The sequence below is a fragment of the Lynx rufus genome, unplaced genomic scaffold, assembly GCF_022079265.1.
Source record: "Lynx rufus isolate CCGP_SWC_20201006 ecotype Redwood Valley unplaced genomic scaffold, mLynRuf1.p SCAF_7, whole genome shotgun sequence".
Classification (NCBI taxonomy): domain Eukaryota; kingdom Metazoa; phylum Chordata; class Mammalia; order Carnivora; family Felidae; genus Lynx; species Lynx rufus.
In genome coordinates this window covers 129,937,908-129,964,416 of record NW_025814889.1, presented here as the reverse complement: position 1 = coordinate 129,964,416, position 26,509 = coordinate 129,937,908, and the positions used below count along the sequence as shown (strand labels likewise).

Genomic DNA, 26,509 nt, shown 5'->3' with positions numbered 1-26,509 from the left:
TATTGAGAAAATCTTAACACAAGCAGACTTTGATGTTAAACGTTGTCATTTGCTGGCTGTAAAACGTCCGTGCTCGTGACACCACCCTGCGTTCTTGTGGATGTTATTACATCACAGGTGTCCCATCGACACAATACAGAGAGGAGGATCACAGAACACATTTAGCAATTAGATTTGAAAAAGGAAACTACAAGGATTTTAAGACTTGGGTCGTTTAGTTAATAGGATACTGAACTTTGGTTTCAAAGCTTAGTTTCTCCTTTTCTTCCCATTAGCTGTAGGAAGAAGGCCTTGTTGATGCTTGGGTAACTTAACACGGTTTGACGGTCTTTCTTTATGTTAAAAGTAAAACCAACAGATTGGTCCTTTCTACCCCCTGGTTGTATTTAAAAGACAAGTCTGTGAGTGTGTGGGTGTGTAGATGTAGTCATAATGCTAACACTAAAAACCTAGGTAGTAGTCTCCACATCATCTGTTATCCGGCTACTAGGGTATAATTTATTAACTTAACCCAAGGCATATAATGTTTGAGACTCTGAGGATCCGTTGGAATACAGTTTTAATACTACTGCAGTGTGATAGAAAACCTCCTCACTGTGACCTTTCTTGCAAGGTTTTTTTTTCTGTTGGAGGACTCTCCAGGATTGGAGAGCTGGCTTCCTGTGTTCAGCAGATGCCAGTGTGATGACAAACCGTGCTGTCACTTAGGAACTTGAGATCCAACACGACACCTCCAGTTGTTGATGTGGCTATAACACATTTGTATCAAAATGTGTTTCTGAAAATGTGTTTCCATTAATATTTTCAGCATACTTACATCTTTAAGGAAAGTATTAATTAACCCCATAGTACCTCGGTACATAGAACGTTTTCTGTCAGCTCAGCTTTGCATTTTCTAGAGTATTTGAGTTGATATCCAAATTACAGGCAGAGATAATCCACTGGGATCCTCCGTGGATCGCCACCCAACCATATAATCAGAACGCAAAGTAATCAGAGCCTTCAAAATGACGGGAGTTGCTTTTGTGAAATCTTTTTTTTTTTTTTAATTTTTTGACATATTTGTTTATTTTGAGAGAGAACAAGCCGGGGAAGAGCAGAGAGGGAGAGAGAACCCAAGCAGGCTCTGCATCATCCACGCAGAACCCGACACAGGGCTCAATCCCATGAACTGCAAGATCATGACTTGAGCGTAAATCAAGAGGCAGACACTTAACTGACTGAGCCACCCGGTGCCCCTGCTTTCGTAAAAATCTTACAGAATAATGCATACCATTTACCATCCCAGATAAGAACCTGTTTTATATGTATATGGAAATGCTCGTCATGGAGAACAGCAGAGCTTCAGTAAAAATAAATAACAAATGAAGGGTTCCAGGTTGTCCTACCGTGGAATGTTCAAAGAATGCCAGAGGGACAGTGAAGCTATTGAGAAATTAGCACTTTCCCAAAAAATCCTAAGAATTTACTACTCACAGATGTAAATAGCTTGAGAGAAGGTGATAGTTACAGAGTGGAAAGATAAGGACAAAGTGCCTAGGAGGCAACGGATACAGTGCTTGATGAGAGAGTCACGTAAGTATATAGTGAATCCTGGTGATTTTGACGGAGAATTTTCAGATAAATGTGAACATAGGAGTAAGTGGGTTGACCCCCTGGCTCCTGGTTTGTCTACTTAATGAAGAAAAGCTCCATATAATTTATTTGTGTACAGTGCACAAATAAATTAATTCTAACTCTGAGTAGCAGCTGCATTGCTGTTTTATGGTATTCTTTTCGTGGCGAATAGTGTACAACTGATGTCACTAACCTAGATCTCATTCCCACTGCCTTTTGATGATTCCTTTTTTCCCCTCTATACGGAAAATCACTAATACATTCAGTAGCAGATGTCAGCTTCAACAAATGTATAATTTAGGCAGATTTGGATAAGCTCTTTTCTGGAACTCAGCTGAACCTATTTTTACTCTGAGTGCCAGTCATAATTGACTGCCCCCTGCTTAGTGATATTTTCATTAGCTTAGATGAACACAGGTGCTCTCGTCTTCCATACCCAGTACCTACAGAATTGTAGACCAAGACTGTTTTTTCAATTATTCTGTCCCCAGAGGAATTGTGGTGATACAAGCAATAGGCAAAGTGGGGCTAGAATGATGAGCTCTCCTAAAAAAAAAAATCTCTTTATACAGCGAATGCCCCTAAATATAAGGTTTCGTGTAGAAGCTGCTGGGGAATGGCAGACTTAATTATGTGATTTTGTTTTTAGTATTACGTAAAGGGACGTGTGTATTAACAGCATGAATTGAAAGAGAAAGAACACTTAAAAAAAAAAAAAGTTCAGATTCTTGGTGAAATGGTTTGACCCGAGTAACTCTAAACCTTAATTTTGGTCTGGCCTCACATGCTTTATGTTTTACTTTATTATTGTTACTGTTGTTAATTACATTATCATTATTATTGTTGTTGTTGCCATTATTATTACTATTATTATTACTACTACTACTGCTACAGTTCTTTATTCTTTTATTGGATTTAATTTCCCTTCACAAAATATGCATGGGCCAAAAATGTGACTAGTACTGCCAATGTGGGTTTCATACTGTGATATTTTTTCTCTGTTTACCAAGAGATCAGTATTTCAATATAACGATACGCATGTTTTCCCCCCTTCTCCCGCTGCATGCAGGGATTCGGGTTCGTAACTTTCGAGAATAGTGCTGATGCAGACAGGGCCAGGGAGAAATTACACGGCACCGTGGTAGAGGGCCGTAAAATCGAGGTGCATGTCTTCAATAATTCAATTTCCGGTTTATATTTTTATTTCTCTCTTTCGTGTACTGCCCCCCTTATTTCACATTCGGAACCCTGTCTCGTTGTCTGTGTGTCTGCACACACGTGTATGTGTGTACGTGTCTCTCTGTCCTTCACCTTCTTGCACTAAAATGTGTACAAATAACCCTTCTACCCTCCTTCCCTCAGTTTTCAGTTGTGCGGGGGTTTTCATTTTGATTTACTTGTGTGCGTGTCTATGTGTTATTTGTTTTTCATTTACTTTTTTCCTCCGAAATGTTCATCCTTCTGCTCTCTTGATTTTTTTCCTTTGCTTCAGTTTGCGAGACTCCATGTGAATACCTATGATCAGGCCAAAACGAAACTAACTTTGTAAATGTCTAAAAACAATCCAGCTTACGACATTGTGTCCTGTATTGAATCAAAGATCCAGCCAGTATCCCCTTGTCAGGAGGCCAGTTCGCCTCCATGTGCGTGTGATAAGGAATTTAGAAGACCTTAGAGGTTGTGGGGGCGGGGGAGAAAGAACCCAAATCTCATGGGGTTTTTGAATATATTTAATGTCAAGAATGTCAACCATGAATGGATAAAATCCTCCGACCGAGGCTTTGACGGCTGCCTGGCGAACGTGCTGTTCCGTGTTCGCATCAGCCACCTGGTGTTCACCAGCCCTTTTGAACAACGCAGTGAAGGTTAACTGGCCCCTTTCCCCTTGCCCAGTTTTTTAAAGTATTGAAATATAAAAGCCACCATTTTGAGTAAGATGTCTGCATATTTTGCTTTCTCCCTCCCTTTCCAATGGTTTAGCATTTAGGGCCCTTCACTTGACTCCCTCTTTCCATGGTAACTATACACAATGCTGGCGATGGTGCCCGTGGGCGGTAAGTGAAACAAAGCACTAGAGAAGAAGCTTTTTAAATTGTTAATTACAAAACAATTAAATAAGAAAGAAAAAGTCCATCTGCCATCTCACATTAACACTACAAAATGTGATTTGACTTGTTCCTCTCCCTTTTCCTTTCCCCTTTTTATTTTCAATGCTGTTGAGTAATGCCGCCTGGACTTTGGATGTACATATTGTTTGTAGCAGTCTGAGCTGTTTGATTACTGACGTCATGGTGATTTTTTTCCCCCTTGCACATCTTACTCAGAGTTCCTGAACTCCAAGTTTGGCTGGTTTTATTAATGCACTCCCTGCCCCTACTTCCTTTCCTCTTCCCCAGACCTCTGTTTGTAGCTCTGACTGTCCTCTCCTTGCCCTTGACAGCTCTCTTTCCTGCCCATGCTACCCCTCCCCGCGCCCACTCTCTCTTTTCTTTCCCCCTCCCCTGCCTTGCTGTGTTCTCTCTCCCCGAGTTCGGCTCCCATCCTTCTCCCTCGGCCGCTCCCGCCCCTTCCCTCTGTTCCCTGCAGCTGTTGGGTCTTTGCTGACTGGTGGTTTCTGATTGGTTCTGGCCATTTTCCTGTTAGTGCTTGGGTGCTTTCTGCTGTAGCAGCTAGTGTCCGCTCTGACCCCCTTCTAATCCTTGTCTGTAAGAACCTCGCTCTTCACTCTCTCCCTTCTTTCCAAAACTGATTGTTTTTTCTTTCTTTTATTTGTGTGTGTGTGTGTTTTAACTGCATGCTCTCAGTCTCATCATTGTTGTATCCCATTCTTTCTTTTTAAATGTGAAATGTTTATATTATTTGGTGGCTCAAACTCGAGTAAATGGAGTTTCTTTTCCTCACAAAGGAAGATTACCACTATGCAAATCCGAAAAGACATCTCAAGATGTGTTTTGATTCCAGTTCCACCTAAAATTGGTCTCTCCATAACACAGATTTATCACCATCCAAACTTAACTGTAATGTAAATCCCCAGAGGCGAAGTAAGACGTTTCTGTTTGGTGTGTTTTGTAATTCTTTTGAAAGCTGGCCTGTTTAATGACCGGACAGCACGGTACACAGTCAGGTTCTGTGGTGACGTTGCACCCTCCTTGCAAGAGCTTTAAGCTGGTTCTGACACTGGGCTGCAGTTTTCTGGCTTCGAAGCTCCATTCGTCTCTTCCTCATCTTTGTAACATCTACTCACCCTAGCACTGAGAATGCTCTAAATTACGCAGTTCTGTAATGAGGGTGGACAGTACCATAAAACAAAAGAAGCATAAAAGAACTGAAGAAATAAGGCTTAAGTGCCTCATTTAAAAGCCCTCTGAAAACATTGTTCTTCAATGGATAGACCACATAGTCTAGAAAATTCAGAACGGTCCTGAAGCTGGTCAACATGGGCATCTAAGTTCTGATATCTTTTTTTTTTGTAACTAACCTCAAACAGCAAAATCTTACACAAACATCAAAAGTGCTGAACATGAGAACGGGTGAAATCCACAGATTTATTTTCTTATCTTCCTGTAAATCTATTTCCTGACCCATGTGGCAAGCCTCTGTTTTACTAATGAACTTCAAAGTTCACGTGCAAACAGAGTTGTTTCCAATTTACTTTTTTTCCATAATTCAGAGACTTCTCTATTTAAGAGATATCCAAAGAACTTGGCAAATGTGTCTTTTCTTTGGAGTACTTAGTGGTAAAATAGCCCTAGTTTTCCATTTGGAGACTAAGAAACTGCATTTTACTCTTGTTAGCCTCATTTAATAAACACTGTAATTAAAATATGATATATTAATATTTTATATTGCTATATTAATTGTTGAAATCAATATTCTCTGAAATTTACATTTTATTAAACTGAGTGCTGTGTTACTGGATGAGCAACTCCGTGTTCCCTAACGTGGTCTCCTTTCTCCCTGCCCCTTCTTTCTCCTTTGTATTTTTAGGTGAATAATGCTACAGCACGCGTAATGACCAATAAGAAGATGGTCACACCATATGCAAATGGTAAGAGATTACGCATCATCTTCAGAAGGATGTCATTTGTTCTTGTATTAATACAGGAACTTTTTATACTCATCAAAGAATCTCAGTTTCAGTCTTAAGGCAGCTTGTTTAATGAACATGGAAGTATTTTCTTTACCTAGGAGGATAGTTTATTTCTGCAAATTAGCTTCTTTCCTTAGAACTAAGCTAAGTTTTTAAGTTATTAAGCTGTAATGGTCTCAGTAAAGTTCATCTGACGCACAGCGTGAACACATCATTTGAGGTTACCTGTTAACCCAATGGGGGATCCCACTAAGGCACCCTCACTTTTAGCTGCTGTAGTCGTTCGTGATATGTTAGGCTTGTCCGTAATAGGTGCCCACCACTGCTCACTTTCACTGCTGACTCCTGCCCGCTCCTGAGCATGAGTGGACTAATTCTTGACCCCTTGCCCTCCTTTTAAAGGTATGCTGTGAGAGAAAAGTCGTGCGCATTTTCTACTTTCTGTCCCGTGACCCCATGCTATATAGTGGGTTTCATAAATGTTTCTCATTGAGAAGGCAACATTGTGAATATTTTGCTTAACAAAAACAGAACCCTTCCATCACTCGTCAGTCTAATCTGGACTCACGTTATCTAAATGAGCTGGAACTTAATTTGAATCTGCCGTACAAGCAGCGGTTTTGCCAGCTGTGTTCTACGGGGCCACTTGGGGAGGGTGGAAAGGAAGCCCATGAATGGGGTCTTGAGACCTCCAGCAACTTCTCATTTTCCGTTGTGTACTTCAGCGTTCTGCATAAAATTTTATCTAGAGCCAAATGGGGTGTTTTCTGCTGTTTTGTAAAAGTTCGAATCTACTGCTAGAGTATGACAATTTGTGCTGGTGATGTCTTAAATCAAGGATAAGTATCTTAGTCTATTCCATGATGTCTTCAATAGATAGATTTAGCCCAGCTTTTCAAACAGATGGTGCAAATCAGCATAATTTGCATTTATTGGCCTAACTTACATTTTCCCTACCCATTTTATCAATGGTACGTCATGGGATACCACCACCTCCCCCTTTACCTCTTGATATTTTTTCACTGCCATCACAAAAACAGACGTTTCTGCAACGTTTGTTTGTTTGTTGAGAGAGAGAGGGAGACACAGAATCCGAGGCAGGCTCCAGGCTCCGAGCTGTCGGCACAGAGCCTGACGCGGGGCTCAAACTGGTGAACCACGAGATCATGACCTGAGCTAAAGCCACTCAACCAACTGAGCCACCCAGGCGCCCCAGAGTTTCTGCAAATTTTGATAATAACCCAGTGTAAACAACATAGGAAGGAGAGGCAAAGTGTGTCAGATTTCCTATAAATCCAGGGAAGACAGGGTGGTGGAATTTGGAAGACAGAAATTCTACTTCTAGATTTGACTCTTCATTTTGTCCTTGGGCCCATCTTTTTGAAAGCTGATTCTGTTTTCATCACTATGAATTGGCAGTCACAGAATTTGAGCCCCTGAAGGCTCTGTAGAAGTCATCCAACCCAACCTTCTTAGTCTATTATTTAGGAAATTAAGCCCAGAGAAGGATAGTACTTACTTGCGGTCCCAGATGTCACACCTGTCTTACCCCTCTCCGGGTTTTGTGAAGGTCAAAACTACTTTGTAAATTGTACAGAACTAAAACATATCTGAATTATTATTGACAGCATACCATTATATGCCATTATTAACATGTGTATTATTACTTCCAGGAATGCTTAAATAACAATACCATTGGTAGGAAAGAAAAGAATCATTTTTTGAATATTATTCTAAATTAATATTCAAGCCTTAGCGGAGCCAAACTTTATTTATTTATTTTTTTTAATCTTTATTTACTTTTGAGAGAGAGAGAGAGACAGAGCGCAAGCGGGGGAGGAACAGAGAGAGGGAGACACAGAATCCGAAGCAGGCTCCAGGTTCCAAGCACAGAGCCCGATGCAGGGCTCGAACCCACCAACCATGAGATCATGACCTGAGCCAAAGTCGGAAGCCCGATCGACTGAGCCACCCAGGCGCCCCACTGAGCCAAACTTTAGAACCCTGCAGCTGCTTGTGGTTAGAGCTTCTGATAAGAGTGCTCTGTGCCTTCTGGTGAATTCTCAGTCAGCAGTGTAGTTTACGTTGGTTGGAATCACTTGATTTGTCTGACATTGGAGAACATTTGTGTTCTTCCAACTTCAGTAGGATTTGAATCCAGATATTTGCCCAGTTTTTATATGAAATAATGAGGAGACCTCACCATCTATGAGCACATAAAATAACAGAGGATTGGATTGGTTCAGAATGAATGGGTTTTCTCCTAAGTACAGTCTCTCGTCTTTCAGAAAAATAATGGCACATTTTTTTTGCTTATTTATGTGTAAAAATCAATAAACGTCTACTGATTAAAGTGTTCGTATGGGATTCTGGGTACTCTGTAACTCTCGGTGGGCAACAATACTTTTTTTAACACTTGCTACGTTTCTATAAATATAAAAAACGGGAATGAAGAAATAAAATTGACATCAAAGCTAATTCTGGGAATACTTCAAAGTTTATAATTGTTTAAGCTAATGTTCAACAGCAATCTAGTATCCATTTGTTAAAATGACTGATTAACTTAAGTGTGTTTATTACAAATGGACATCCCAAGACATGCATGAAGTTGGTGATGTACCTTGAATTTTATGAGACTGTATGTCTCTTCTTGTTGACTGGCTGAGGTTAACTACAACAAGATCCCAGTAGTAAATCCCAAAGAAAGGGAATTTCTGCTTTACCCAGGTTTCCATCAGTGTGGTATACTTGAACACGGAGTTGAAGATCAGCTCAAATGTGAATTCAAATTTGAATTATAAAGTAACTAGAGTAGTAGACTGTGTTAAAACGGCATATAAGAAAGTGCCATCACAGTACCCCTTCCCCACTCACACGCTGTCTCTCTGTCTCTTAAAAGTAAATAAACATTAAAAAATAAACAAGCAAACTCAGGTGTGGGGGCGCCTGGGTGGCTCAGTCGGTCAGGCGTCTGACTCTCGCTTTTCGGCTCGGGTCATGATCTCGTGGTTTCGTGAGTTCAAGCCCTGGGATTGGGATTCTCACCCTCCCTCTTTCTGCCCCTCTCCCCGTTCGTGCTGTCTCTCTCAAAATAAATAAATAAACTTTACCAAAAAAATACCCTGGTATGGAAGTGTCCTGACCTTCTCACATAACCCCCCAGCTGGCACTCTCCAACGGTAAAAGTAAATGCAGGGATATCTGAAGCCAGCTTGCACACGCACCAGTCGGTCCTTTTCACCGTGCTCCTTACATGGTCTTAAGTGCTCACTGTCCTCTCTTCCGTTTCAGGTTGGAAATTAAGCCCCGTGGTGGGAGCTGTATATGGCCCTGAGTTATATGCAGGTAGTACCATGTTGATTTTTCCATTCGTGCTGTTTAACTGCAAAAACATGTGTTGCTTTTCACCTTGCTCTTCCTTTGTAATCTTTTTGCATTTCTTAATTTTTTTTTTAACGCAACCAGCCTCCAGCTTTCAAGCAGACGTGTCCTTAGGCAATGATGCAGCAGTGCCCCTATCAGGAAGAGGGAGTATTAACACTTACATTCCTTTAATCAGTAAGTAGCCTATGTTGGCCTGGCGTGGAGTTTGACTGTTGCGAGTAAAGAGTGATGTGTGCTAGTCTTCCCCCCACCCCCACCCCAGGTAGAGCACATAACTGAAAAGGAGGTGTTCCCGAGAGAGTGCGGTGCTATTACAGTGCCCTGGCCTTGCTCCACCTGTGTTAGAATCTCTCTGACCAGATATTAAGAGCGCCATGGAGCATAAACACTTGGAAAAGGCAGAGGGGGTAAGGCCATGTGAGCAACAGTTTAGTCTGCTCTCGACAGTAAAGAAAACAAGACATGGGTATTGACAGAATGGGTTATACGTGTTCTCTGCCAGTCAGTTTTGGGCCCTCAGTAGAATATCGCTCAGAAGCACCTCCAGTATTCATGATTATTCTCAGTTCCGTTGAAACCTCTGAAGTCCGCCGGACCTGAGCCATTTTCCTCCAGCGAAAGGTAAAATTAAAAAGAGCTCAGTGAGTGTGGAATAAATGTCGGTATGTGCTTTCCAGAGGATAGCACATTTAAAATAGGTTTTTAGAAACTGTCTGCCTCCCTGAAGGATACAAGTAGTTTCCCTCTCCCCTGACATTTCTGGATTAAAACGTTTTGGATAAAAGAATAAAGTGGACTAATGAAATGTCTAAAGATTACTGTGTGCCTTGAAGGTTGGCACCGCGTACAAACACAAAAGAGTATTCTTACGAAGAAGAATTACTCTATGCACATAATAACGTGTGGAAACAAGATTAGCAATGGGCCAGTTAAAGAGTTTATATCAGTCAATTTAAACTGCCGCCCCCCCCCGCCCTCCCCACCCCCCCCCCCCCCGAAGTTAAAAGTCTCTTATTCCGGCACTGGTTCTCGGACCTTCTCGACCTGTTTCTCACCAGCTTGCACTGTAATGCCAGGGCTGGGAAGGAGCAGAGTGCGCTCACTCAAGATTGGTGACGAACAGAGAGAGCATGGCATCGTTAGCCTTTGCGTGTCGGGTCTCTCCATTTCTTTCTCAGGAAAGATGTGGTACATATCTTTGAACCTTTGCTGGAATCGGTTCAAAGCCGGTTGTGATTGTAGCCCTGCTGTTGAATGCAAGTTGACATTCCTGTCATATTTTGGGTCTCCCTTTAGTTCCTGGCTTCCCTTACCCGACTGCAGCCACCACGGCGGCCGCCTTCAGAGGAGCCCATCTGAGGGGCAGAGGGCGGACGGTCTATGGGGCAGTCCGAGCGGTACCTCCAACAGCCATTCCCGCCTATCCAGGGTAAGCATTAGATTCCAAAATAAGCAGCTGGACAGAAAAGAATACCATGGCCCTCTCGCACCTTCTGGGACGTTGCCGTGCCACACTGTAGAGATTCTCTGAACATTTGCAAATTACTGGATTAGATGGCAAGAACCAAAATACACCATCGTCAGAATGTGACCAAATACCGATTCATTATATAAATCTTCATTTCGGCCACCTTAAGCCCTCACGGCTTAAGACAGTGGCCAGAACTGTCTTGTGTTTACTAGCAGTGTGTTGGCATGCAGTCCACTCAGCATCGCACGAATGTGGATTAACACTCCTGCAGAGAACCGAAATAGGAGCTCCAGATTGTAGTACAAGACCGCATCTGCTGTGTTCACCCCCTTGTCACCACCCTGTGTTGGGGCCGAGGCTGCCACGTCGCCCTCCCTTTTGGTTTCACTGCCCGGGTGGTGAACAGCAGAACTAGTTACCCACAATGGATTTGCTTTCTTTGTAGGAGACGGATTAAAAGAGGTTAATTCAAAGATGAACCAAGTCCAATTGAATCCAGGGAGAAAGGGAGAAGTAGGAAGAATTAAACTACAGTTGGCTTCTGAATGATGGTAAAACAGCTGATATAGCGGAGCATCCTTCACCCTTTGATTTTTGTATGGAGGGTGCCTCATGCAGTGGAATGATTCCATAGCAACAAATAAATCCTTTGCTACTGAATGGGGGAGAAGGAGTGAAGGTGACAGGTTTTGTCTCCACGTGTTTCTCGGTGCCAGCCACAAATGTATATTTTTTTATACGGAGTCGACTTCTAGAAGTTAGTTGTCCCGAGGACTTGCCTTTCTTCAAAGATGTGACCTTTGTGTTCTCCATCTTTTCTCTGCCTATGACAGGTTTTTTCCATATTCTCTCCGAGGAGTAAACCTAGCGGCAGGGGGGGCCTGTTCATTGCTCCTTAGTTAAAACACAAAGGGAAAGAGCCTTCTCTGTAGGTCCTTTTCTGGCAGCAGAATTGGCTTGGAGGTCTACGAACTCCGCATTCGTTCATAGACCGAATGGACGTGCCATTAGCGGTCCTCCATTGCACAGAATTCAGGCATTTTTATTAGACACGTGTGCATGTTGGAATGGACAGGCTCCAAGAGGCGCTGGAAGGGAAGTGCTTTAGAAATAAACTTTTGTTTGCAGCTTATAGATGCTTAAATCCCATGCATCCCATCATCTCCATCCTCTGCCATCACTTGCTTTTAATTTTATTCTTTCTTCTCTCAACTTGAGCTTTGACCTTCAACAACCTCTGACATCTCTTTAAAGAAGTGAATAAAGATGCAGTATTATTTCATCGAGAGATACTCAAGTCAGACATAAAAACAGACGTTTTGGAAGTTCTACACACCAGGAAAATTGTTCACGAAGCGTCTTCCATTTCAGTCCAGGAGAGTTTACTGTCACGTTTGCAAAGAGATGCCACTTGCCAGAAACATGGGACTTCTTTATTTTGTAACATTCCCGAGTTTACTTTATGAAACGGTTGGATTTGTTTTAGTCACTGTAGCTCATTTCACTATATTGGCCAAACCTGAGGACCCATTCGCTCCCTACTCTGTGTCAGGATTACGTTCGCTCAAAGATATTTTTATCTTTATGTCTAATCATACCAATCTCTGTGCATTACATTGAACACTGATTTCCCATGTTTTCTTTTTTATTAACTAAACCACCGGTTTACATGGAAGATGGCAAGGAATAAGTCCAGTATTTTATGGGGAATGGCCTAAAATTGCTTTTCAGCTTAGTAAACTAATTTTCATCCTTAATCATTGTGTTCTAGCCTCCTTATGGCATTTGATACAGGGAATATTAGAATTCTTCTAGAATTTAGGTAAATATTCCCAGTGAGTGACGTAACTTAGGGTAAACTGTATTCCTGCTTTTAATGCCACCGCTGTTCTGTATCGAAGAGATGTTTGTAATCTTTGCCTGGATCCCCTACTGAAATAGTTGAAGGTTAATTAATCAGCACTTGGCCTCAGTGCTTTCCATTCTGTCAGCCTTCTCGTTACGAGCAAATGTCTTTTCTAATAAAATGCAGTTGAGAGGCAGATTACTTTCTAATATCTAACTTTAACTGCAGTTGGAGACGATGAAACCGGATAGGGCTTAGCTAAGTGAGCATCAGAGAGGAATTTAATTTGCCTGTTTTGTAATACAAATGCACAGCACATTTGGGGCATTGCAAAGTGTGACCGTACTGTCCTGTAAACCCAACAAAATGTCATTATAATAAGTAGAATTCAGAAACTTTCCAGCCACCTGCCAAAAAAAAAAAAAAAAAGTGATTTCACATTCAAGTTAAAAATATGATTTAAAGACCTCACGTACTAGTTTATTACAACAGAGAAGGTAGTGCTGAAAATTTCCAGCTTGCTTAGTTGAATAAACAATAAACAGATCTTCTCATTTAGAATATCCAAATCTTGATTTAACACATGCGAAGAAGAAAGTCTTATCTTTTGTCTCTACTTCTGTTCCATGTCTTTTGGTCCCAAAGTAATGTTTTGGGGAAAGTCTATATGCACAAAAAATACCTCAAAAGGTTTGAAATCTACGATGATCATAGTTTTAGTGTTGCCCAGGACTTTAAAAACAGAAAACAAAAAAAACCCGCAAATTCATGTATGTTGTTTGATAAAAATTCATTTTTCTGAACAGGAAAATAAACCCTTCTAATTCCTAATCAGCTACTGTTCTCCATTTTATCCTTTTAAATAAAACAGGATGATCCTTGGTCATGCCCAAAACGTCAGTTATCAGTTAATTTTTCAGAGTTCCATGAATATTCTTAACGGTCAAAAAAGAGCCCCTAAAACCTTGCAGTTACTCCTTCCCACTCTGGATTATATTGTTACTATCTGGGATCCCCACTGCACCTTTTCAATTCTCAGACCTTGGACCAATCACCTTAACCTTTAGCTCATTATCTCTGCTTGTGAAAGCAATGCATTGTGGGTATTTTTGGTTGTGTTTTTTTTTTAATTACATTTCTCTGTTTACTTTGGTCAGAATTGATTGACTTGTTTTTCTGAGGTGTTGCATTGGTTCTTAAAATGCTGAATAATAATACTTTGCATGCTCGTGTGATCAGCCAAATCTTACTGCATGTCTAATGTGCAGGGTAAAAAGCAGGTGATGTATGGATATCAGGAAAAACGTACATACTTCTAGGAAACAAAACAAAACGCTAAACCTAATTTTGGGACATACTCTGCGTACAGGTCCTGCCCTAATGGGATTCTTTCGGTTCAGTTTTCTTATGTTAGACCCCCTTTCCCCGTACCTCTCCCCCCCTCCCCAACACACGCACACACGCACACGCGCACACACGCATACACACACACACACACACACACACACACACATTTTGAAATTCTTTAAAGAAAATTTCCTCCTAGGGCAAGCTTTAAAAAAAAAAAACAACAACTCCAGGTATGAGAAGTTGACGTTTCTAATCCAGCAAAGTTCTGATAGTTCCGTCAGGCCCTCTGGGAATGCTTTCATCGTTTTAACCCTCCTTTAATTACCAAGCGTTCAGGTGTGCATTCGAGTGGCGCGCTCCCTTCCCGCCTCGCATGTCCTGGAGCTGTACGACGTGCGCGTGCCCGTGCACGGTCCTCTCGCTGACTCGCTGCGGCCCCCCAGCCCCGGTTACGTATTCATACATCACCTGCCTGTGTAGAGCGCATGTGCATGCTGCCGTCCTCAATAACCGGAATGTGTTTCTGTTCTTTTGTTTTTTTGTTTTTGTTTTTGTGTGGATTTTCTGCAGTGTGGTTTACCAGGACGGATTTTACGGTGCTGACCTCTATGTAAGTACACACACCGGGGCCTTCTCGACCCCATTCCCTGACAAGCCAGCCTTTTTTTTTCTGTTTCTTTGGTTTGGTTTGGTTTTTTTGTTTTTGTTTTTGTTTTTTCTTTGTTTTGTTTTGGTTTTTTTTTTTTTTTTACATATAATTTATTTGATTTTTATTTTCTTTTTCCTTGTGGATATATATATATATATATTTATATATTTAAGAATGCAAGCATGCTTCTCTGCCACTGCGCTTGCCCCTGGGTGCAAAAACTAAGCCTTTGGGTTTCCTGATCATTGCTAGAGTCAGTCTACTGGACATATTCTTTTCCCTTCCCTATACCCACAGATGTTCTGTGATTTATTTGCGAGATGATCAGCAGGTTTAAAGTCTTTTAATACCGTCGTGTCATGTGCATACATAAATAACAGGATAGTTATATTAGCTTAAACCAACTCTCTCTCTTTTCTGCTTTTCTTCTCATTTCACATCCCTCTTTAGATCATTGGAGCTTTGATTTATGTAGACGGCAGTAAGCTTTCTGAACTATGTGTTTTCCTATTTTCCGTACTTTGAGAGAGCATTATCCTGTGAGAGGGAGGTAAGGAGCTGATGCCAGTGGAAAGTGGGTGATAATGAGAGGCAACCAGACACTCAGTGCTTACAGCCTTTCGCTATCAGAAGGTCCACAGCTACTGGGTCTCTTTTCTTAAGAGCCATCTAGAGGGAAATGAGTGGCATAATTGGCAACCTAGACTCTTCTTACAAACACTCTACTACCATCCAGGACTTGTTGGTTGTACCAGCCATGTTAACATCATCGTTACTATCATCCATTATTGAAACTGTCTTGTTATAGCTAAAGTTCCACGATTGGCTTGTCACATATCATTTAAAATGTGGACAAGGTGATCTAACTGACAAAGAGTCAAAAGTTTGGAGTTTTGAGGTTTTTTATTAGGACCTCTCCAAATGATCTGTTTCTGCATGCAAGCTTAGTCTAACCACCCAGGTCGTTAAGAAACAATTTCTTAAGAAAAACTTGTCAGGATGAAATTATTCCTTGGGCATAGGTTAGAATTGTCCGGAAGTGCTTTCTCCACCCTTACCTCCCCAAATCAATAAGGGTACCTTTGTAGCGATCTTTTTGCCACAGATTTCTGCCAGAGACTCTCTGGCAACCAGAAAACTTCAGCGCACTTTCAGAACGTCCTTAGAGACTCTGTGGTGCAGGAAGTAAGGAGGTAACCGGACACACCTGTCCTATGTAGAGTAGACCTTCAAAGTTTGCCTTAGTTTAACAGATGCTTAAAGGAATCTTAGCCACGATTTGGTCCAACCCTCTCACTTCGTAGATCTATTTCTTAAAGAGATGGTGACTTACCCAGATGACATCAGTTATTTATATAACCCAGCACAAAACTCAACTAATCCATATTTCGTTATCAGTACTTTAATTAAAATCCACGTCTTTCCTCAGCTGGTTTTCCAGAAGTAACGAAAGATACCTTTTTTTCCTGTCCTCACAGTGAAACTTGAGGGTTGGGGAAATAATTCCTACTTTTATACCAGATGACACTTTTCTCAATATACATATTTACATACGTTCTTCGCATGTACATTCTCCCATATACATTAGAATCCATGTTCTCATGAAAGTCATCTTTACGTTATTTAAATTGCTTTCCTGAAATCTGGTCTGTTAGAGCACGCTTTTGCACTGGAGTTATTTTCTTAAGTCAAAGTTTTTTTTGTTTTTTTTCCTCTGATACCTTTTTTATTTGGGGATTTTTAAAGTATGGCTTATTTCTACCTTAGTAAGATTGCCTACTTCCCCCTTGTTTGAGTGAACCAACCAAATATTTGTTTATAATTCTCTCCTATCTTTAGGTCACAGCATATGATTTTATTAAGAGAGAGATGACTTTTCTGTACATCTGTTGAGAAAATAAAAATACCCTTGACATTTTTGTTTTAATCTACTAACCGGATCACCTTATGAAACTAAACGAGTAATTCAGCGACCTTGCTGAAATACGTGTTTGGCCCGTGGTGTCTTATTAATGAAAGGAATTAATCACAATGTTACTGTCATTTCTTAGCTCCTATCTTAAAGCAGTCACTTGGAGGAAAAAAGGTGGTCCCTAGTGCTGAAATATTTTCTGACCCCACTAATGAAAAACAAGAATGCATTATGAGGTAACTGTTGAGTGAAGTCTGATACAACTGTAGCTTTGAAAACTTTAGATTCCCTCTTCCCTGTGTGAGGGAGCGAGGGATGCTTTTTCTAAAACACACACACACACACACACACACACACACACCCATGTTTTACCTAGAGTTTTCCTGTTTCTCTCTGTACATTTCCCCCCCCCCCCCCGCACTGCGGAAATCTATCCCTGTACACTGAGTTGTTTCCTCAGAGATACACGTTAGCAATAGGAAGACAGGAGAGTGAATCCAGTACAAGTGCACTGACCCAGAGCTTGAAGAAACATCACGAGGGAAGATGCTTAAAGCTGCTGGCTTTAAGTTAGACTAATTGAGGCTATTCATTCAGAGATTTTTGTTGTAATCTCTTTCCCCTGTTCTGTTGTTAGTCCGTAACCCCTGCTAGCCATTGGCTTCCTTTCTGTTTCTTTTGTGCCACGTTCCTCTCCAGAGAACCGATCTAGCAACTGTGGCTGCAGTTTGTAGAAAGCCCCCCACCCCCGCCCCGCCCCGCCCCGCCCCAGAAGACCTGAGCTTAGCAGACGGATCGTGCGTCCTCCCCGCCCCTCTTTTTCCTGACCGGTAGAAAAGGCATAGCTCACCCTGATTCACGTTTTAAAGGGATGACCAAACTGCTCCTGATTCTTATCCTGTGAAAAGCATGCTTGCATCCAAAGGAAAGAAAAGGCTGGTGGGCCCCTTAGCGGGCTTTTTTGTATGATTGTTTTCCTTCCACAGCTGTGTTTTTTGAACTGCTCTTCCTGTGTTCTGTTATAGAATAGTCTTACAGGAACCAATCATTAGCGCTAAAATACCTCAGGTAGGAGTGCCAGTGTGACCTGCCAATCAATCAGATTGTGGATTGCAGTGAAAAAATTGAATTATACTAACCATTCCAGCTCCACGTTAGAGATGGGAACAGAGGCTTTTTTGGACAACCGAGACTTGTGAGCGTGTGATCTAAGCCCTGCTATACCTCAGCAGCGCACAGTCAAGTCCCATACGTGACGGCACCGCCTCCAAAATTAAGTGCTCCTGCCCCGTCGCCTCCGACCACGCCAGGCGTGTGCTCTGCACTGTCCCATCACTGCCGCCTCTTTTAGTTTGCCAATCGCATTTGTCCATGGCGTTCAAGCTGGTCTTTTATACTTGGAGATCTTAGCAGTTGAGGACATTTTCCACTGTGAAGGAAACGAGAGAAGGGAGGAAGTTGAGTCTGTCCACGCAGGACTCCTAAGTCCCCGATTGGGCCCCGGGGTGAGGCCACAATCGTAATTGGACCATGCTGTTCGCCCCACCTCCAGGTTGCCTAAAAATCTAGACCTGTTGGGGCCGTAAAACTGAAACACGTATTCCCCTCGCCCTCTTTCCTTTCACCTTAAAACAAGGTCAGTGAGTTCATTTGGATAACCATTCAGCGTTACGTCTGCTGATAGCTGGATGCTGGGGAGAGAGAACCCCAGGCCGCCTGTCACACTCCTTATGTGGCCTCCCGGCCGGGTTTGGGAAATGAACTAACTTGGGGGCATGTGAAATGGTGGCGTGCTTGAGAGGTTTGATTTGTTAAAGATCATCTCTCGTCTACCATTGAAGTGATAAGTGCAAGTTAAGAAGCTGATCATAACCATTTCTTCCCTTAACCCCAATTTTAAAGTAATTATAAAATAAAATTTAAGTACGTGTCTTTAAAACTTTTTCGCATCTACTTTCCAAAGTAGATACAGGTCTCCGTCAAAAACAGCAACGGTCTTATCATTGTTGTAAGTTTTTAGTACTCATGTCTGTGTTAACACTTAATCAGAGGTGCCCTATTGCCACAGAAGGGTAACCCCCCTCCCCCCCACCCCCCAGGACCCATCTAGACAGTGTTTCTCGGCTGGAGCCGGGAGGAGGCAAGGGAAGGGAGGAGTTAGAATCGTGTAGGGACAGATGAAGCGATCCCCAGAGGCACAGCAGGTCAACCCAAAGTCAACCCAAGCTCGTGGGGATAGGTCTCTGCTCCCTGTAGCGATTTTAAGCATCACATCTGCCTTTCTCTCCACCCACCCCCACCGCCCTTGCTCAGTAAATCTGTACATCACGTGCAGGGACCAAAGCTTTCATTTTGTCTGCTGGTCTTAAAACACACACTCTTCTCCTCAGTGTCACATAATGTCACTGTCTTCCAGGTAGAAAGAAGGTGTCTTGACATCACATGCTCACCAAAGTCCTGTTTTCATGTAAATCTAAAACAAAACCAAAATAAAATTCACAGCTAGGTTAAAATCAAGAGAAGGGGAATGTCTGCCAGTATGAGATCCTCCTAATAGACAATGCAGATACAGGAGGGCAGGATCTGTAGAGCCCTTCCATTTTGTTCTGGTTAAAACAGAACTGTGCAGGAGCGTCCTGTGGTCAGTGTGGCAACATTATAAAGTTAATTAAATGCTAAAACTGATTCAGAGTGGAGTAGAGAATCCCTAGCAGGTGATGGTGAACCCTGGAGAGCTGAGACATGAACATCAAAAGGATCTTCAAGGTAACCGCATTGTCCTGGGAAAGAGCTGGAAGTTGAAGGCAGGGATGTCTTACGGATATGTGGAAAGCTAGAACATTCAGCACAGGCGCTATGGCAGAAGAACTCTGGGTCAGAGTGGATGGGTGCTGACGGAGGGCCGGCGAGTGCTGCGGGTCAGGACTGGACCATGCGGTCAGGGTCAGGAAGGGTGAATAGGGGAGCGATGTAGCTAGCGTCGGGCCACCCCTACTGGGAACATTCTGGAGTCCTTCGTAATGAATTATAAAGGAGTGAGAAAGTGAGCCTTTTAACGGGGCATGTGTATGTTTGCATCAGGCTCAGCCCAAGCCAAATGTATCCAGCTCTCAGGGTTCCAAAAAGCAGTCCATGTGTGCCCTCCTACATTAGGGTGTGCTGTGGCCATGCTAATCCCCATTTTTTGTTTTATTTCAAATCACACACAGATAGAGTCTGCAAACTGCTTCAGATCCAACAGGTCTGATTGTGTGTAAATACATATGTCCTTTTTAATTTTTATTAATGGTTGCTTCAGTTTTGCATCAGTGCATGGTTAAAAGCAATACACATCAGCTATTTCATGACTTCATATCTCCAAATGAATTATTTCTCCTCTTTTTTTTTTTTTGTTTGTTTGTTTGTGCAGTCAGCTGAAGACATGTTAGCATCCCCACTCTAAACCTCTCAGTGGAGTCTCTGTTCCCTTCTCTGACATAACAGATGGGTTACTGCTTGTTATAATTATTAACATCGTGGTGTGGGCCAGGGCTAGGGCGGGCGACCTTGACTCTTTCTTTGGGCTGGGGAGGGCCCGTCGTTAGGGTCTGGAATGTTAACTCAAGTGGTGACTGACTGTTTCCGTAATAGCCGGTTGTTGTGGCTGCACGCTCTAGTACCTGAGGCTGTGTACTTCACCGAGCTTGTGGTAGAGCCTAGGGCAAACCGCTGTCCCAAGAGAATGCTGGGATAGATAGAGTTAGCCAATACGAGTCTGAACGTGGTGATTTTGCTGGTTGTTTTAGCTCCAGATGTTGGCATGCTTAGTTTTTAATGTGATTAATAAATGTGGCGCCATATCCCTCCCCGCCTCCCCCCCCCCCACGCCTGAACCCCGTCTCCTACCTCCTTCCCCGCCCTTGTTCTTTCTGAAAAACTTAAGAAACAGTAATGAAAACCTTGGTGTTTCAAACTGCACTTTGTTCTCATGTTCTGCAAAAGACCTCAGACTTGCCGGTAGAAGCAAAAGCCGAGAAAACGATTTCTCAGCCCGGAAGCTCTGTGCACTCCGAAATCGGAGTAGGGGTAGAGACATCCGAAGTGTCTCTGTCTTACAGTTTTTGATGTATTTTGTTTAAGGCAGCAGCCGAAGTGCTTTGGGGTATGACTACACCCAAGAGAAGTAAATCCATGATAATACAACTTAACTTTTCTAATTTTGGGGTAGTCACTGATGAATTACCAAATTAGCTTGTATCTTTCCATCCTAAACATAGTCCCCCTTTTAAAGGGCCTCTCTGTAGCACCATTATAAAGTAATCAGGAGAGTCGTCGTGTTGAAATATTACCAACTTAAAAAAAAACAAACATTCACGTAGTTTTTCTTCATGCTGATATTCTCCTCAAGCTTTTTGTTATCAGTAAAACACTTGTATTCCTGTTCTGGTTTTCCTGAATTTAAATAGCAAAGAACCTCATCAAATTTCAAACTTCAAAGTCCGAGTTGAGTTAGAATAGAAGGAAACTACTGCACATAGATTCTCTCCCATTTCCTTCTGGTTTGGAAGGAATCTCCTTTCCCCCAGTCTGATCTCTTGAGGTTCTGATGGCTTTTTGCAGGTTGAGGAACACGAGAGGGAGTGGTCCTATGAGTAACTAAATTCAGAACCTCCTTTTCCAGAATTCCAGAATTAGTATGCTAACCGCTCAGAGTGATGATTTGATAGAATCCCCAGTATTTTCGACTTTACAGAGACTTTCAGAGAGTCAGGTCGGTACTGAGCCTCAGAATCCCTTAATGGGAATGTATATTCTGCCCTATGGCATAGAACTTCAGTTTTTAAGTGTTTTACTCAGGTGAACACAAATTGGGCTTTAACTGCTTTGATTACGTTGGTGTTTTAAATTTTTAAAGATTATTTTGGTGTCTTTTGGAATACTAAAGGCACAGACCACCTAATGGCTGTTTGCCACGCTATCGTTGCTTACAAAGTTTTCCTAAAGACGGCCCTGGTGTAGACCTCACTCTAGCAAACTTTAATTCTAAACCAATGGAACCATCTGTAGTTATAATGAAAAATTGAGCCTTTCAGGTTCATTTAAAGCTTAAAATTTCAGCTATAATGATTGGCTTGTTGCTTTGGTTAACACATGCTTTTACTGCTCTTTAGAAGTTTAAAAAAGGACCTACCTAGCTAGCCATAGATACAGTCAGGTAAAGAGACACTTTATAGCGCTTGTATGTATAGATAGGTCTAGTTTTAGTAACAGATACAGCGGTGTATATGTTACAGCCTGGATGTATACAGTTTTGCCCAAATCAGTCTGTTCCCATAGACCTGGCTGGATTTCAGAGTGAACGTGTTGATCTCAGGTAGCCCCCGAGGGTGCTTACCGCCTTGTTTCTATCCATTACCATGTCATTGCCAGTGTTTGGTAATATTAATTAGAATCTTCTTACTTATACGTGGAAGAATTTGTAATGGAGAAAGAAACGTTTGCTTTCCTGAGTGATTCACTTGAAGAACAAAGGGAAATAATACGTAACTACTGTAATCCAGTCAGAGGGATACTTTCAATGTACGCTGGAAGCTACTGCTGATGACGTCAAGAGTATAAACATTCCTCCGGAATGCAGAGCGTTCACGTAGAGAAAGCGTACATGAGATGGTGTCCCAGCGTGTACCAGTTGGACATAGTTATATCTGAGAGGGAGAAATAGTCATAAGAATGTACACCTGAATTAGGTGTAGGTGAAATAGACAAAGTCTAGAAGAGGAAAAAAAGTAGGGCTTGCCGCTTTTTAAAATAGCACTTATTGTTGTGATTTTCTTTGAAACACTTCATGGGAGAGTACATGTGGTTCACCCTGACAGCGGAAACCTTTGGGGTGTTTGTTCCCCTAAACTGAAGGGAAGTAACAATAGGATGGAAGAGTTTGGAAGCCTCTAGGACCGAGGGGATAGTGGAACCACTGGAAGAAGGACTCCAGAGTGCGCAGTGAGACTGGGTGTTAAGTAAGGGCCTCTGAATCTGTTAGGAGAGGAAAATAAATGCAGGCAAATGCTCAGGCCATGGAGGGAGGCCCAACTCATCTAGCTGAATCCCACTGCAAGGCCCTCAGCCATTCATGATCTGATTTGCCCCAGTCCTAAATGCAGCTCGGGACCGGCAGACTTTTTCTGCGAAGGGCCAAGGGCTAAACGTTTTCGGCTTCGGAGGCCATACGGTGCCGTCACGCCTGCTTTCAGAAACAGGTGGCAGGCTGCATCGGCTCACAGCCCGAAGGTTCCAACCCCTGATCTACACTGGTTTTTCCTATTAAACGTTGCCTCTCGACAAAAAGCCTAGTCCTGATGGAGCATAGCACCAGAGAGGACCTTTCTGTTAACATCCTGTAGTCTCTTAGCAATAAATCAGCCTGAGAACCTGAAGTTAACACATACACATTTACATTCCCCACCAGTCAGATAGCGTTCTCCCACCTTCCTGCAAATATTTGCCCTGTTGAAAGTTCCAGCAAAGACCATGAAGTAAGACAGGTCTGAGATCATGTCTTTGCTGCTTACATCGGCGAACGGGTCCCACTGAGGTAGTTTACTCTTGTAATTGTCCTAAATTGGAAAGCAGATCCCTGCGTTGGGTGGAGCTTAATTTTGTGCCAGGGGAAGGATAACATGCAGACTGATGCAGTTTGAAACATTTCTCCTCCCACGTGTGTGTCCGTGTTTGCGTCTGTCCCTGTGTCATTGTGCGTGTACGTCTGCGTGTGGGTGGGTGTGTGTTGGTCCGGCCGTCGGGGGAGAGGTATCTGTAAAGTCAGTTCTCTTCTCTCCTGTAGGGCGGATACGCAGCCTACAGATATGCACAGCCGGCTACCGCGACCGCGGCCACAGCCGCTGCCGCCGCCGCCGCAGCTTACAGCGACGGGTAAGCGGGCGGGGAGCCCGGGGGGGGGGGGGGGGGTGCCGCCCAGGTGCCGCCCCGCCTTCCTCCTGTCACCATTTCCGGATCGCCACTCGGGCCACCCTGGGCTCCGGATGCCTGCAGACCCCCTTGGGCCCTGTGCTCCACCCCCCTCCTGCTTATTCCTGTCTCTCTTTGGCTTTGACCCCAGGCTCCCTCTCTCCCTCTTCCTCATCCCCACCTCCTTGCTTTTCCATTTGATGGAAGTCCTTCGGAAGTTTCCAGAGGTACTGCATTTGGGAGTAGAAGCGGACAGGTTTCCGTTCTGCCCGTTCCCTAATAATGTTGAGGACCGAGTTACTCGCTAGTCTTGATTAGCACAGTAAGCGCTCTCATTCTTTTAGATCATGGCCTTTTCTTGCTCTCCCTGATTGTCTTTCTTCTCTCCAGTTACGGCCGGGTATACACAGCCGACCCCTACCACGCCCTGGCCCCTGCCGCTAGCTATGGAGTTGGCGCTGTGGTGAGTATTATTATATGTACCGTATTTTTTTTTAACCACTTTACACCTTTTAATTTTTACCTGCAGTTTGCAAAAGCTCTAGAAGTGTAATAAATTCAGCCCTTCTTCCATTGCCAAAGTGTTGAAGCCACAGAAGACTAGCTGGAAATTCATATCACCTTCATCTGTGTGTTGTAGCGTGAGCCCCTTGACCTGGTTACCGGCAGCAGAAAGGCATGAATAGTGACAGTCTGCCCTGGGTGACGGCATCATTTGGGAGAGAAAGAAGGGAACAGGTTGATGCTTTATATTGGCTCAGATGTTGGATACATACACCTGTGGCTTGGTTTAACTGATAGGTCTTAGCAGAGATGTCGGAGGAGAGACTCTCCAGCTTTCACAGTAAGCTTCCCAAAACCTGTGCATTAGTTTCAGATGCAGATATCATAGGATGTCCCTGCCATTTCTGAGCCTTCTGGCAGAAAGCGCTAGAAATCACCAAATGAATGCCTTACAAAGGTCTTTTCTATCCGTAACATTCATAGCAAAATACGATGTTTTCCTGGAAGCGTAGAAAAGATCCATAGACCTCAATTTAGAATAATCCTCCCCCCAACCAAACTCGAACCCTCACTGTGGTATTTTTGTGGTGGCGTGATACCTCCAGGCCCAGTGATAGTGACTCACCGGCCGCAGCAGGGACACACCGTGTCACGGCGACATCTCCTAACGCTGTGTGCCGTCCAGAGTACAGCCAGGCAGCGGCCTGGGGGTCACGGACGACAGTGTGTGATGGGGAGGCAGAGTGATAAATGAAATTTAAGACCGGGAGGAATATGAGAGAGCCCATCATTTCTCACACTAAATTTCTAATGATAGATTTGTGGGAGGAAGTAACAGTGTCCTGAGGGGAATGTAGGTGTAGACAGACAAGATAAAGACAGTGATAGAAGTTGCTGAGATTTTATGTGCCAAAAAGATACAGATCCGACCCCGAAAGAATGACCCAAGGAGAGAGATGTTCCTAGGGAACTTTTAATGGAGATAGGTCGTTAGATAAAAGAAAGGAATTAAAGCCCAGTTAAAATGAGAGAGAGAGAGAGAGAGAGAGAGAGAGAAGGGAGGGAGGAAGGAAGGAATGAATTCAGATACGTCAAGAAGCACCTAGTTGGCACATTTTGTAGGTTATAGAGGAACTAGACTTTAATATTTAAAAGATTGACTGTGGTTTAAATCCAGCACCATCTGGAACGTGGTATGTGACACTTAGTGGTCAGAGCACCTGGGCACCTGTTCCCTGCAGACAGGTAATGTGCAAGAAGGTGAAATCAGCTATGATGTCATCAAGGTAAACCGAAACTCGTGCTAAATTTTAAACATCAGATTATTTACTGACTTGGTTTTAAACTCTACTGAGTTTCCCTTCTTTGCTAATTCATGTCAATCATTAAGTACAGTGTCATCATACCCTCTTCTTGAGAATATCGGGCCAGCAGTGAGTGTCGTGCGTTCTGGTTTGAGCCCCTTAGAGGCAGAAGTTGGTTTCCCAATGTCACTGCACAAGGTCACATCGTACCAGTTGCTTTGAAGCTTCTAAAGAAACCGTTTTCCCAAATCCCTTTTCAGGACACTTTTCTTCACCTTTAATGTTTCTCTCATCAACCTTTTAATTATTTTTATGTCTCTAATTCCTGCAGGCGAGTTTATACCGAGGTGGCTACAGCCGATTTGCCCCCTACTGAAGTGACGTGAGACCCCGCAAATGGGACAGCCCCCCAGTTCATGAGGCCTGGCTATTGCAATATTTACTAGTAGAGGAACTCTATAGCAAGATGAAGAGGAAAAACAAACAAACAAAAAAAAAAAAAACACAAAAAAAGAGAGAATACTTTTTTATACCTCACTATGTTCTTTGAATATGTATTTTTCCTTTAAATTTCTGCCTTTAATTCTTTTGTTCCAAAGATTGTGCATTTTTTTCTTTTTTTTTTCCTTTTTTTTTTTTTTAACTGTGGTAAAAAAAAAAAAAAAATAATGCATTTCCATGTCTGTATGTCCGTGCTAGCTCATTCTGTCAATCACGGAAGAGGCAGTTCATGAGGAAGGAGAGACCTTAGGAGCTGATGAATGCATGTGATCAGAAATCAGCAGGCAGAGTTACCAAAGTGTATCCGGTGCTGAGTGGCTGGGGGACAAGCAGAAGTGGAGATCTTTCTGCGACAGGATATTCTTCTAGTCTTCTGAGTTTCTGGTCTTCGGCAGGCAATTCTGGTTGGCTGTGGCTGGAATCCACATGCTGATAGATGACAGGAATTTGTGCTTGCAAAGCGGGAGAATTAAAAGCCACTGTCCTCTCCTCTTCCCTCCTGTCTTCTCCATCCTTTTTACAATCATCTTACCTGCACAGCCTGAGACGGTTGGCATAGTTTTTGGAATTATAGTATTAATATTTCCAAACACGCTCTCAGACTGTGGATAATAAACACCTCATTAGGAAACCGATCTCAGAATGAACTCCGGAGTGTGAAAAAGATCATTCTTTTCTTTCTTGAGATCCTAGCATTCCTGCTGGGCCTCTTCTCCTTTCTCTGAACCACGGCTTGGCTCATCTGTCCTTTAATGAACTCCCTGCTCCCACGTCCTCAAGAGTCAGGAATTTAGGACCCAGGGACAGGAGAATAAATAGCCAGCGACCAGATTTCCCGGCTTGAGGGTTAGAAGTACAGAGTGTTGGGAGTCAGTAAAGACAGTAAGGAAAAGAAAAGGGATATCGGAGGGTGTCTGGCAGGGCTCTGATATTCCT

The 26,509-nt window shown here is 42.9% G+C and overlaps 1 protein-coding gene across 3 annotated transcripts in view; it reads left to right on the top strand.

Annotated features, from left to right (window-relative positions):
* RBFOX2 (RNA binding fox-1 homolog 2) overlaps positions 1 to 25,672 on the top strand; it is a 282,231-nt gene extending 256,559 nt beyond the window's left edge. For 2 of the 3 annotated variants that reach the window (XM_047066071.1, XM_047066070.1), the window contains exons 6-14: positions 2,687 to 2,779; positions 5,605 to 5,665; positions 8,999 to 9,052; positions 9,173 to 9,265; positions 10,388 to 10,520; positions 14,329 to 14,368; positions 23,140 to 23,228; positions 23,655 to 23,727; positions 25,404 to 25,672. In XM_047066071.1, the coding sequence (XP_046922027.1) occupies positions 2,687 to 2,779; positions 5,605 to 5,665; positions 8,999 to 9,052; positions 9,173 to 9,265; positions 10,388 to 10,520; positions 14,329 to 14,368; positions 23,140 to 23,228; positions 23,655 to 23,727; positions 25,404 to 25,448 (681 nt within the window). In that variant the 3' untranslated portion in view covers positions 25,449 to 25,672. The remainder of the gene's footprint in view (positions 1 to 2,686; positions 2,780 to 5,604; positions 5,666 to 8,998; positions 9,053 to 9,172; positions 9,266 to 10,387; positions 10,521 to 14,328; positions 14,369 to 23,139; positions 23,229 to 23,654; positions 23,728 to 25,403) is intronic. The other variant, XM_047066072.1, reaches the window with a different exon arrangement.
* Positions 25,673 to 26,509: the final 837 nt, after the last annotated feature.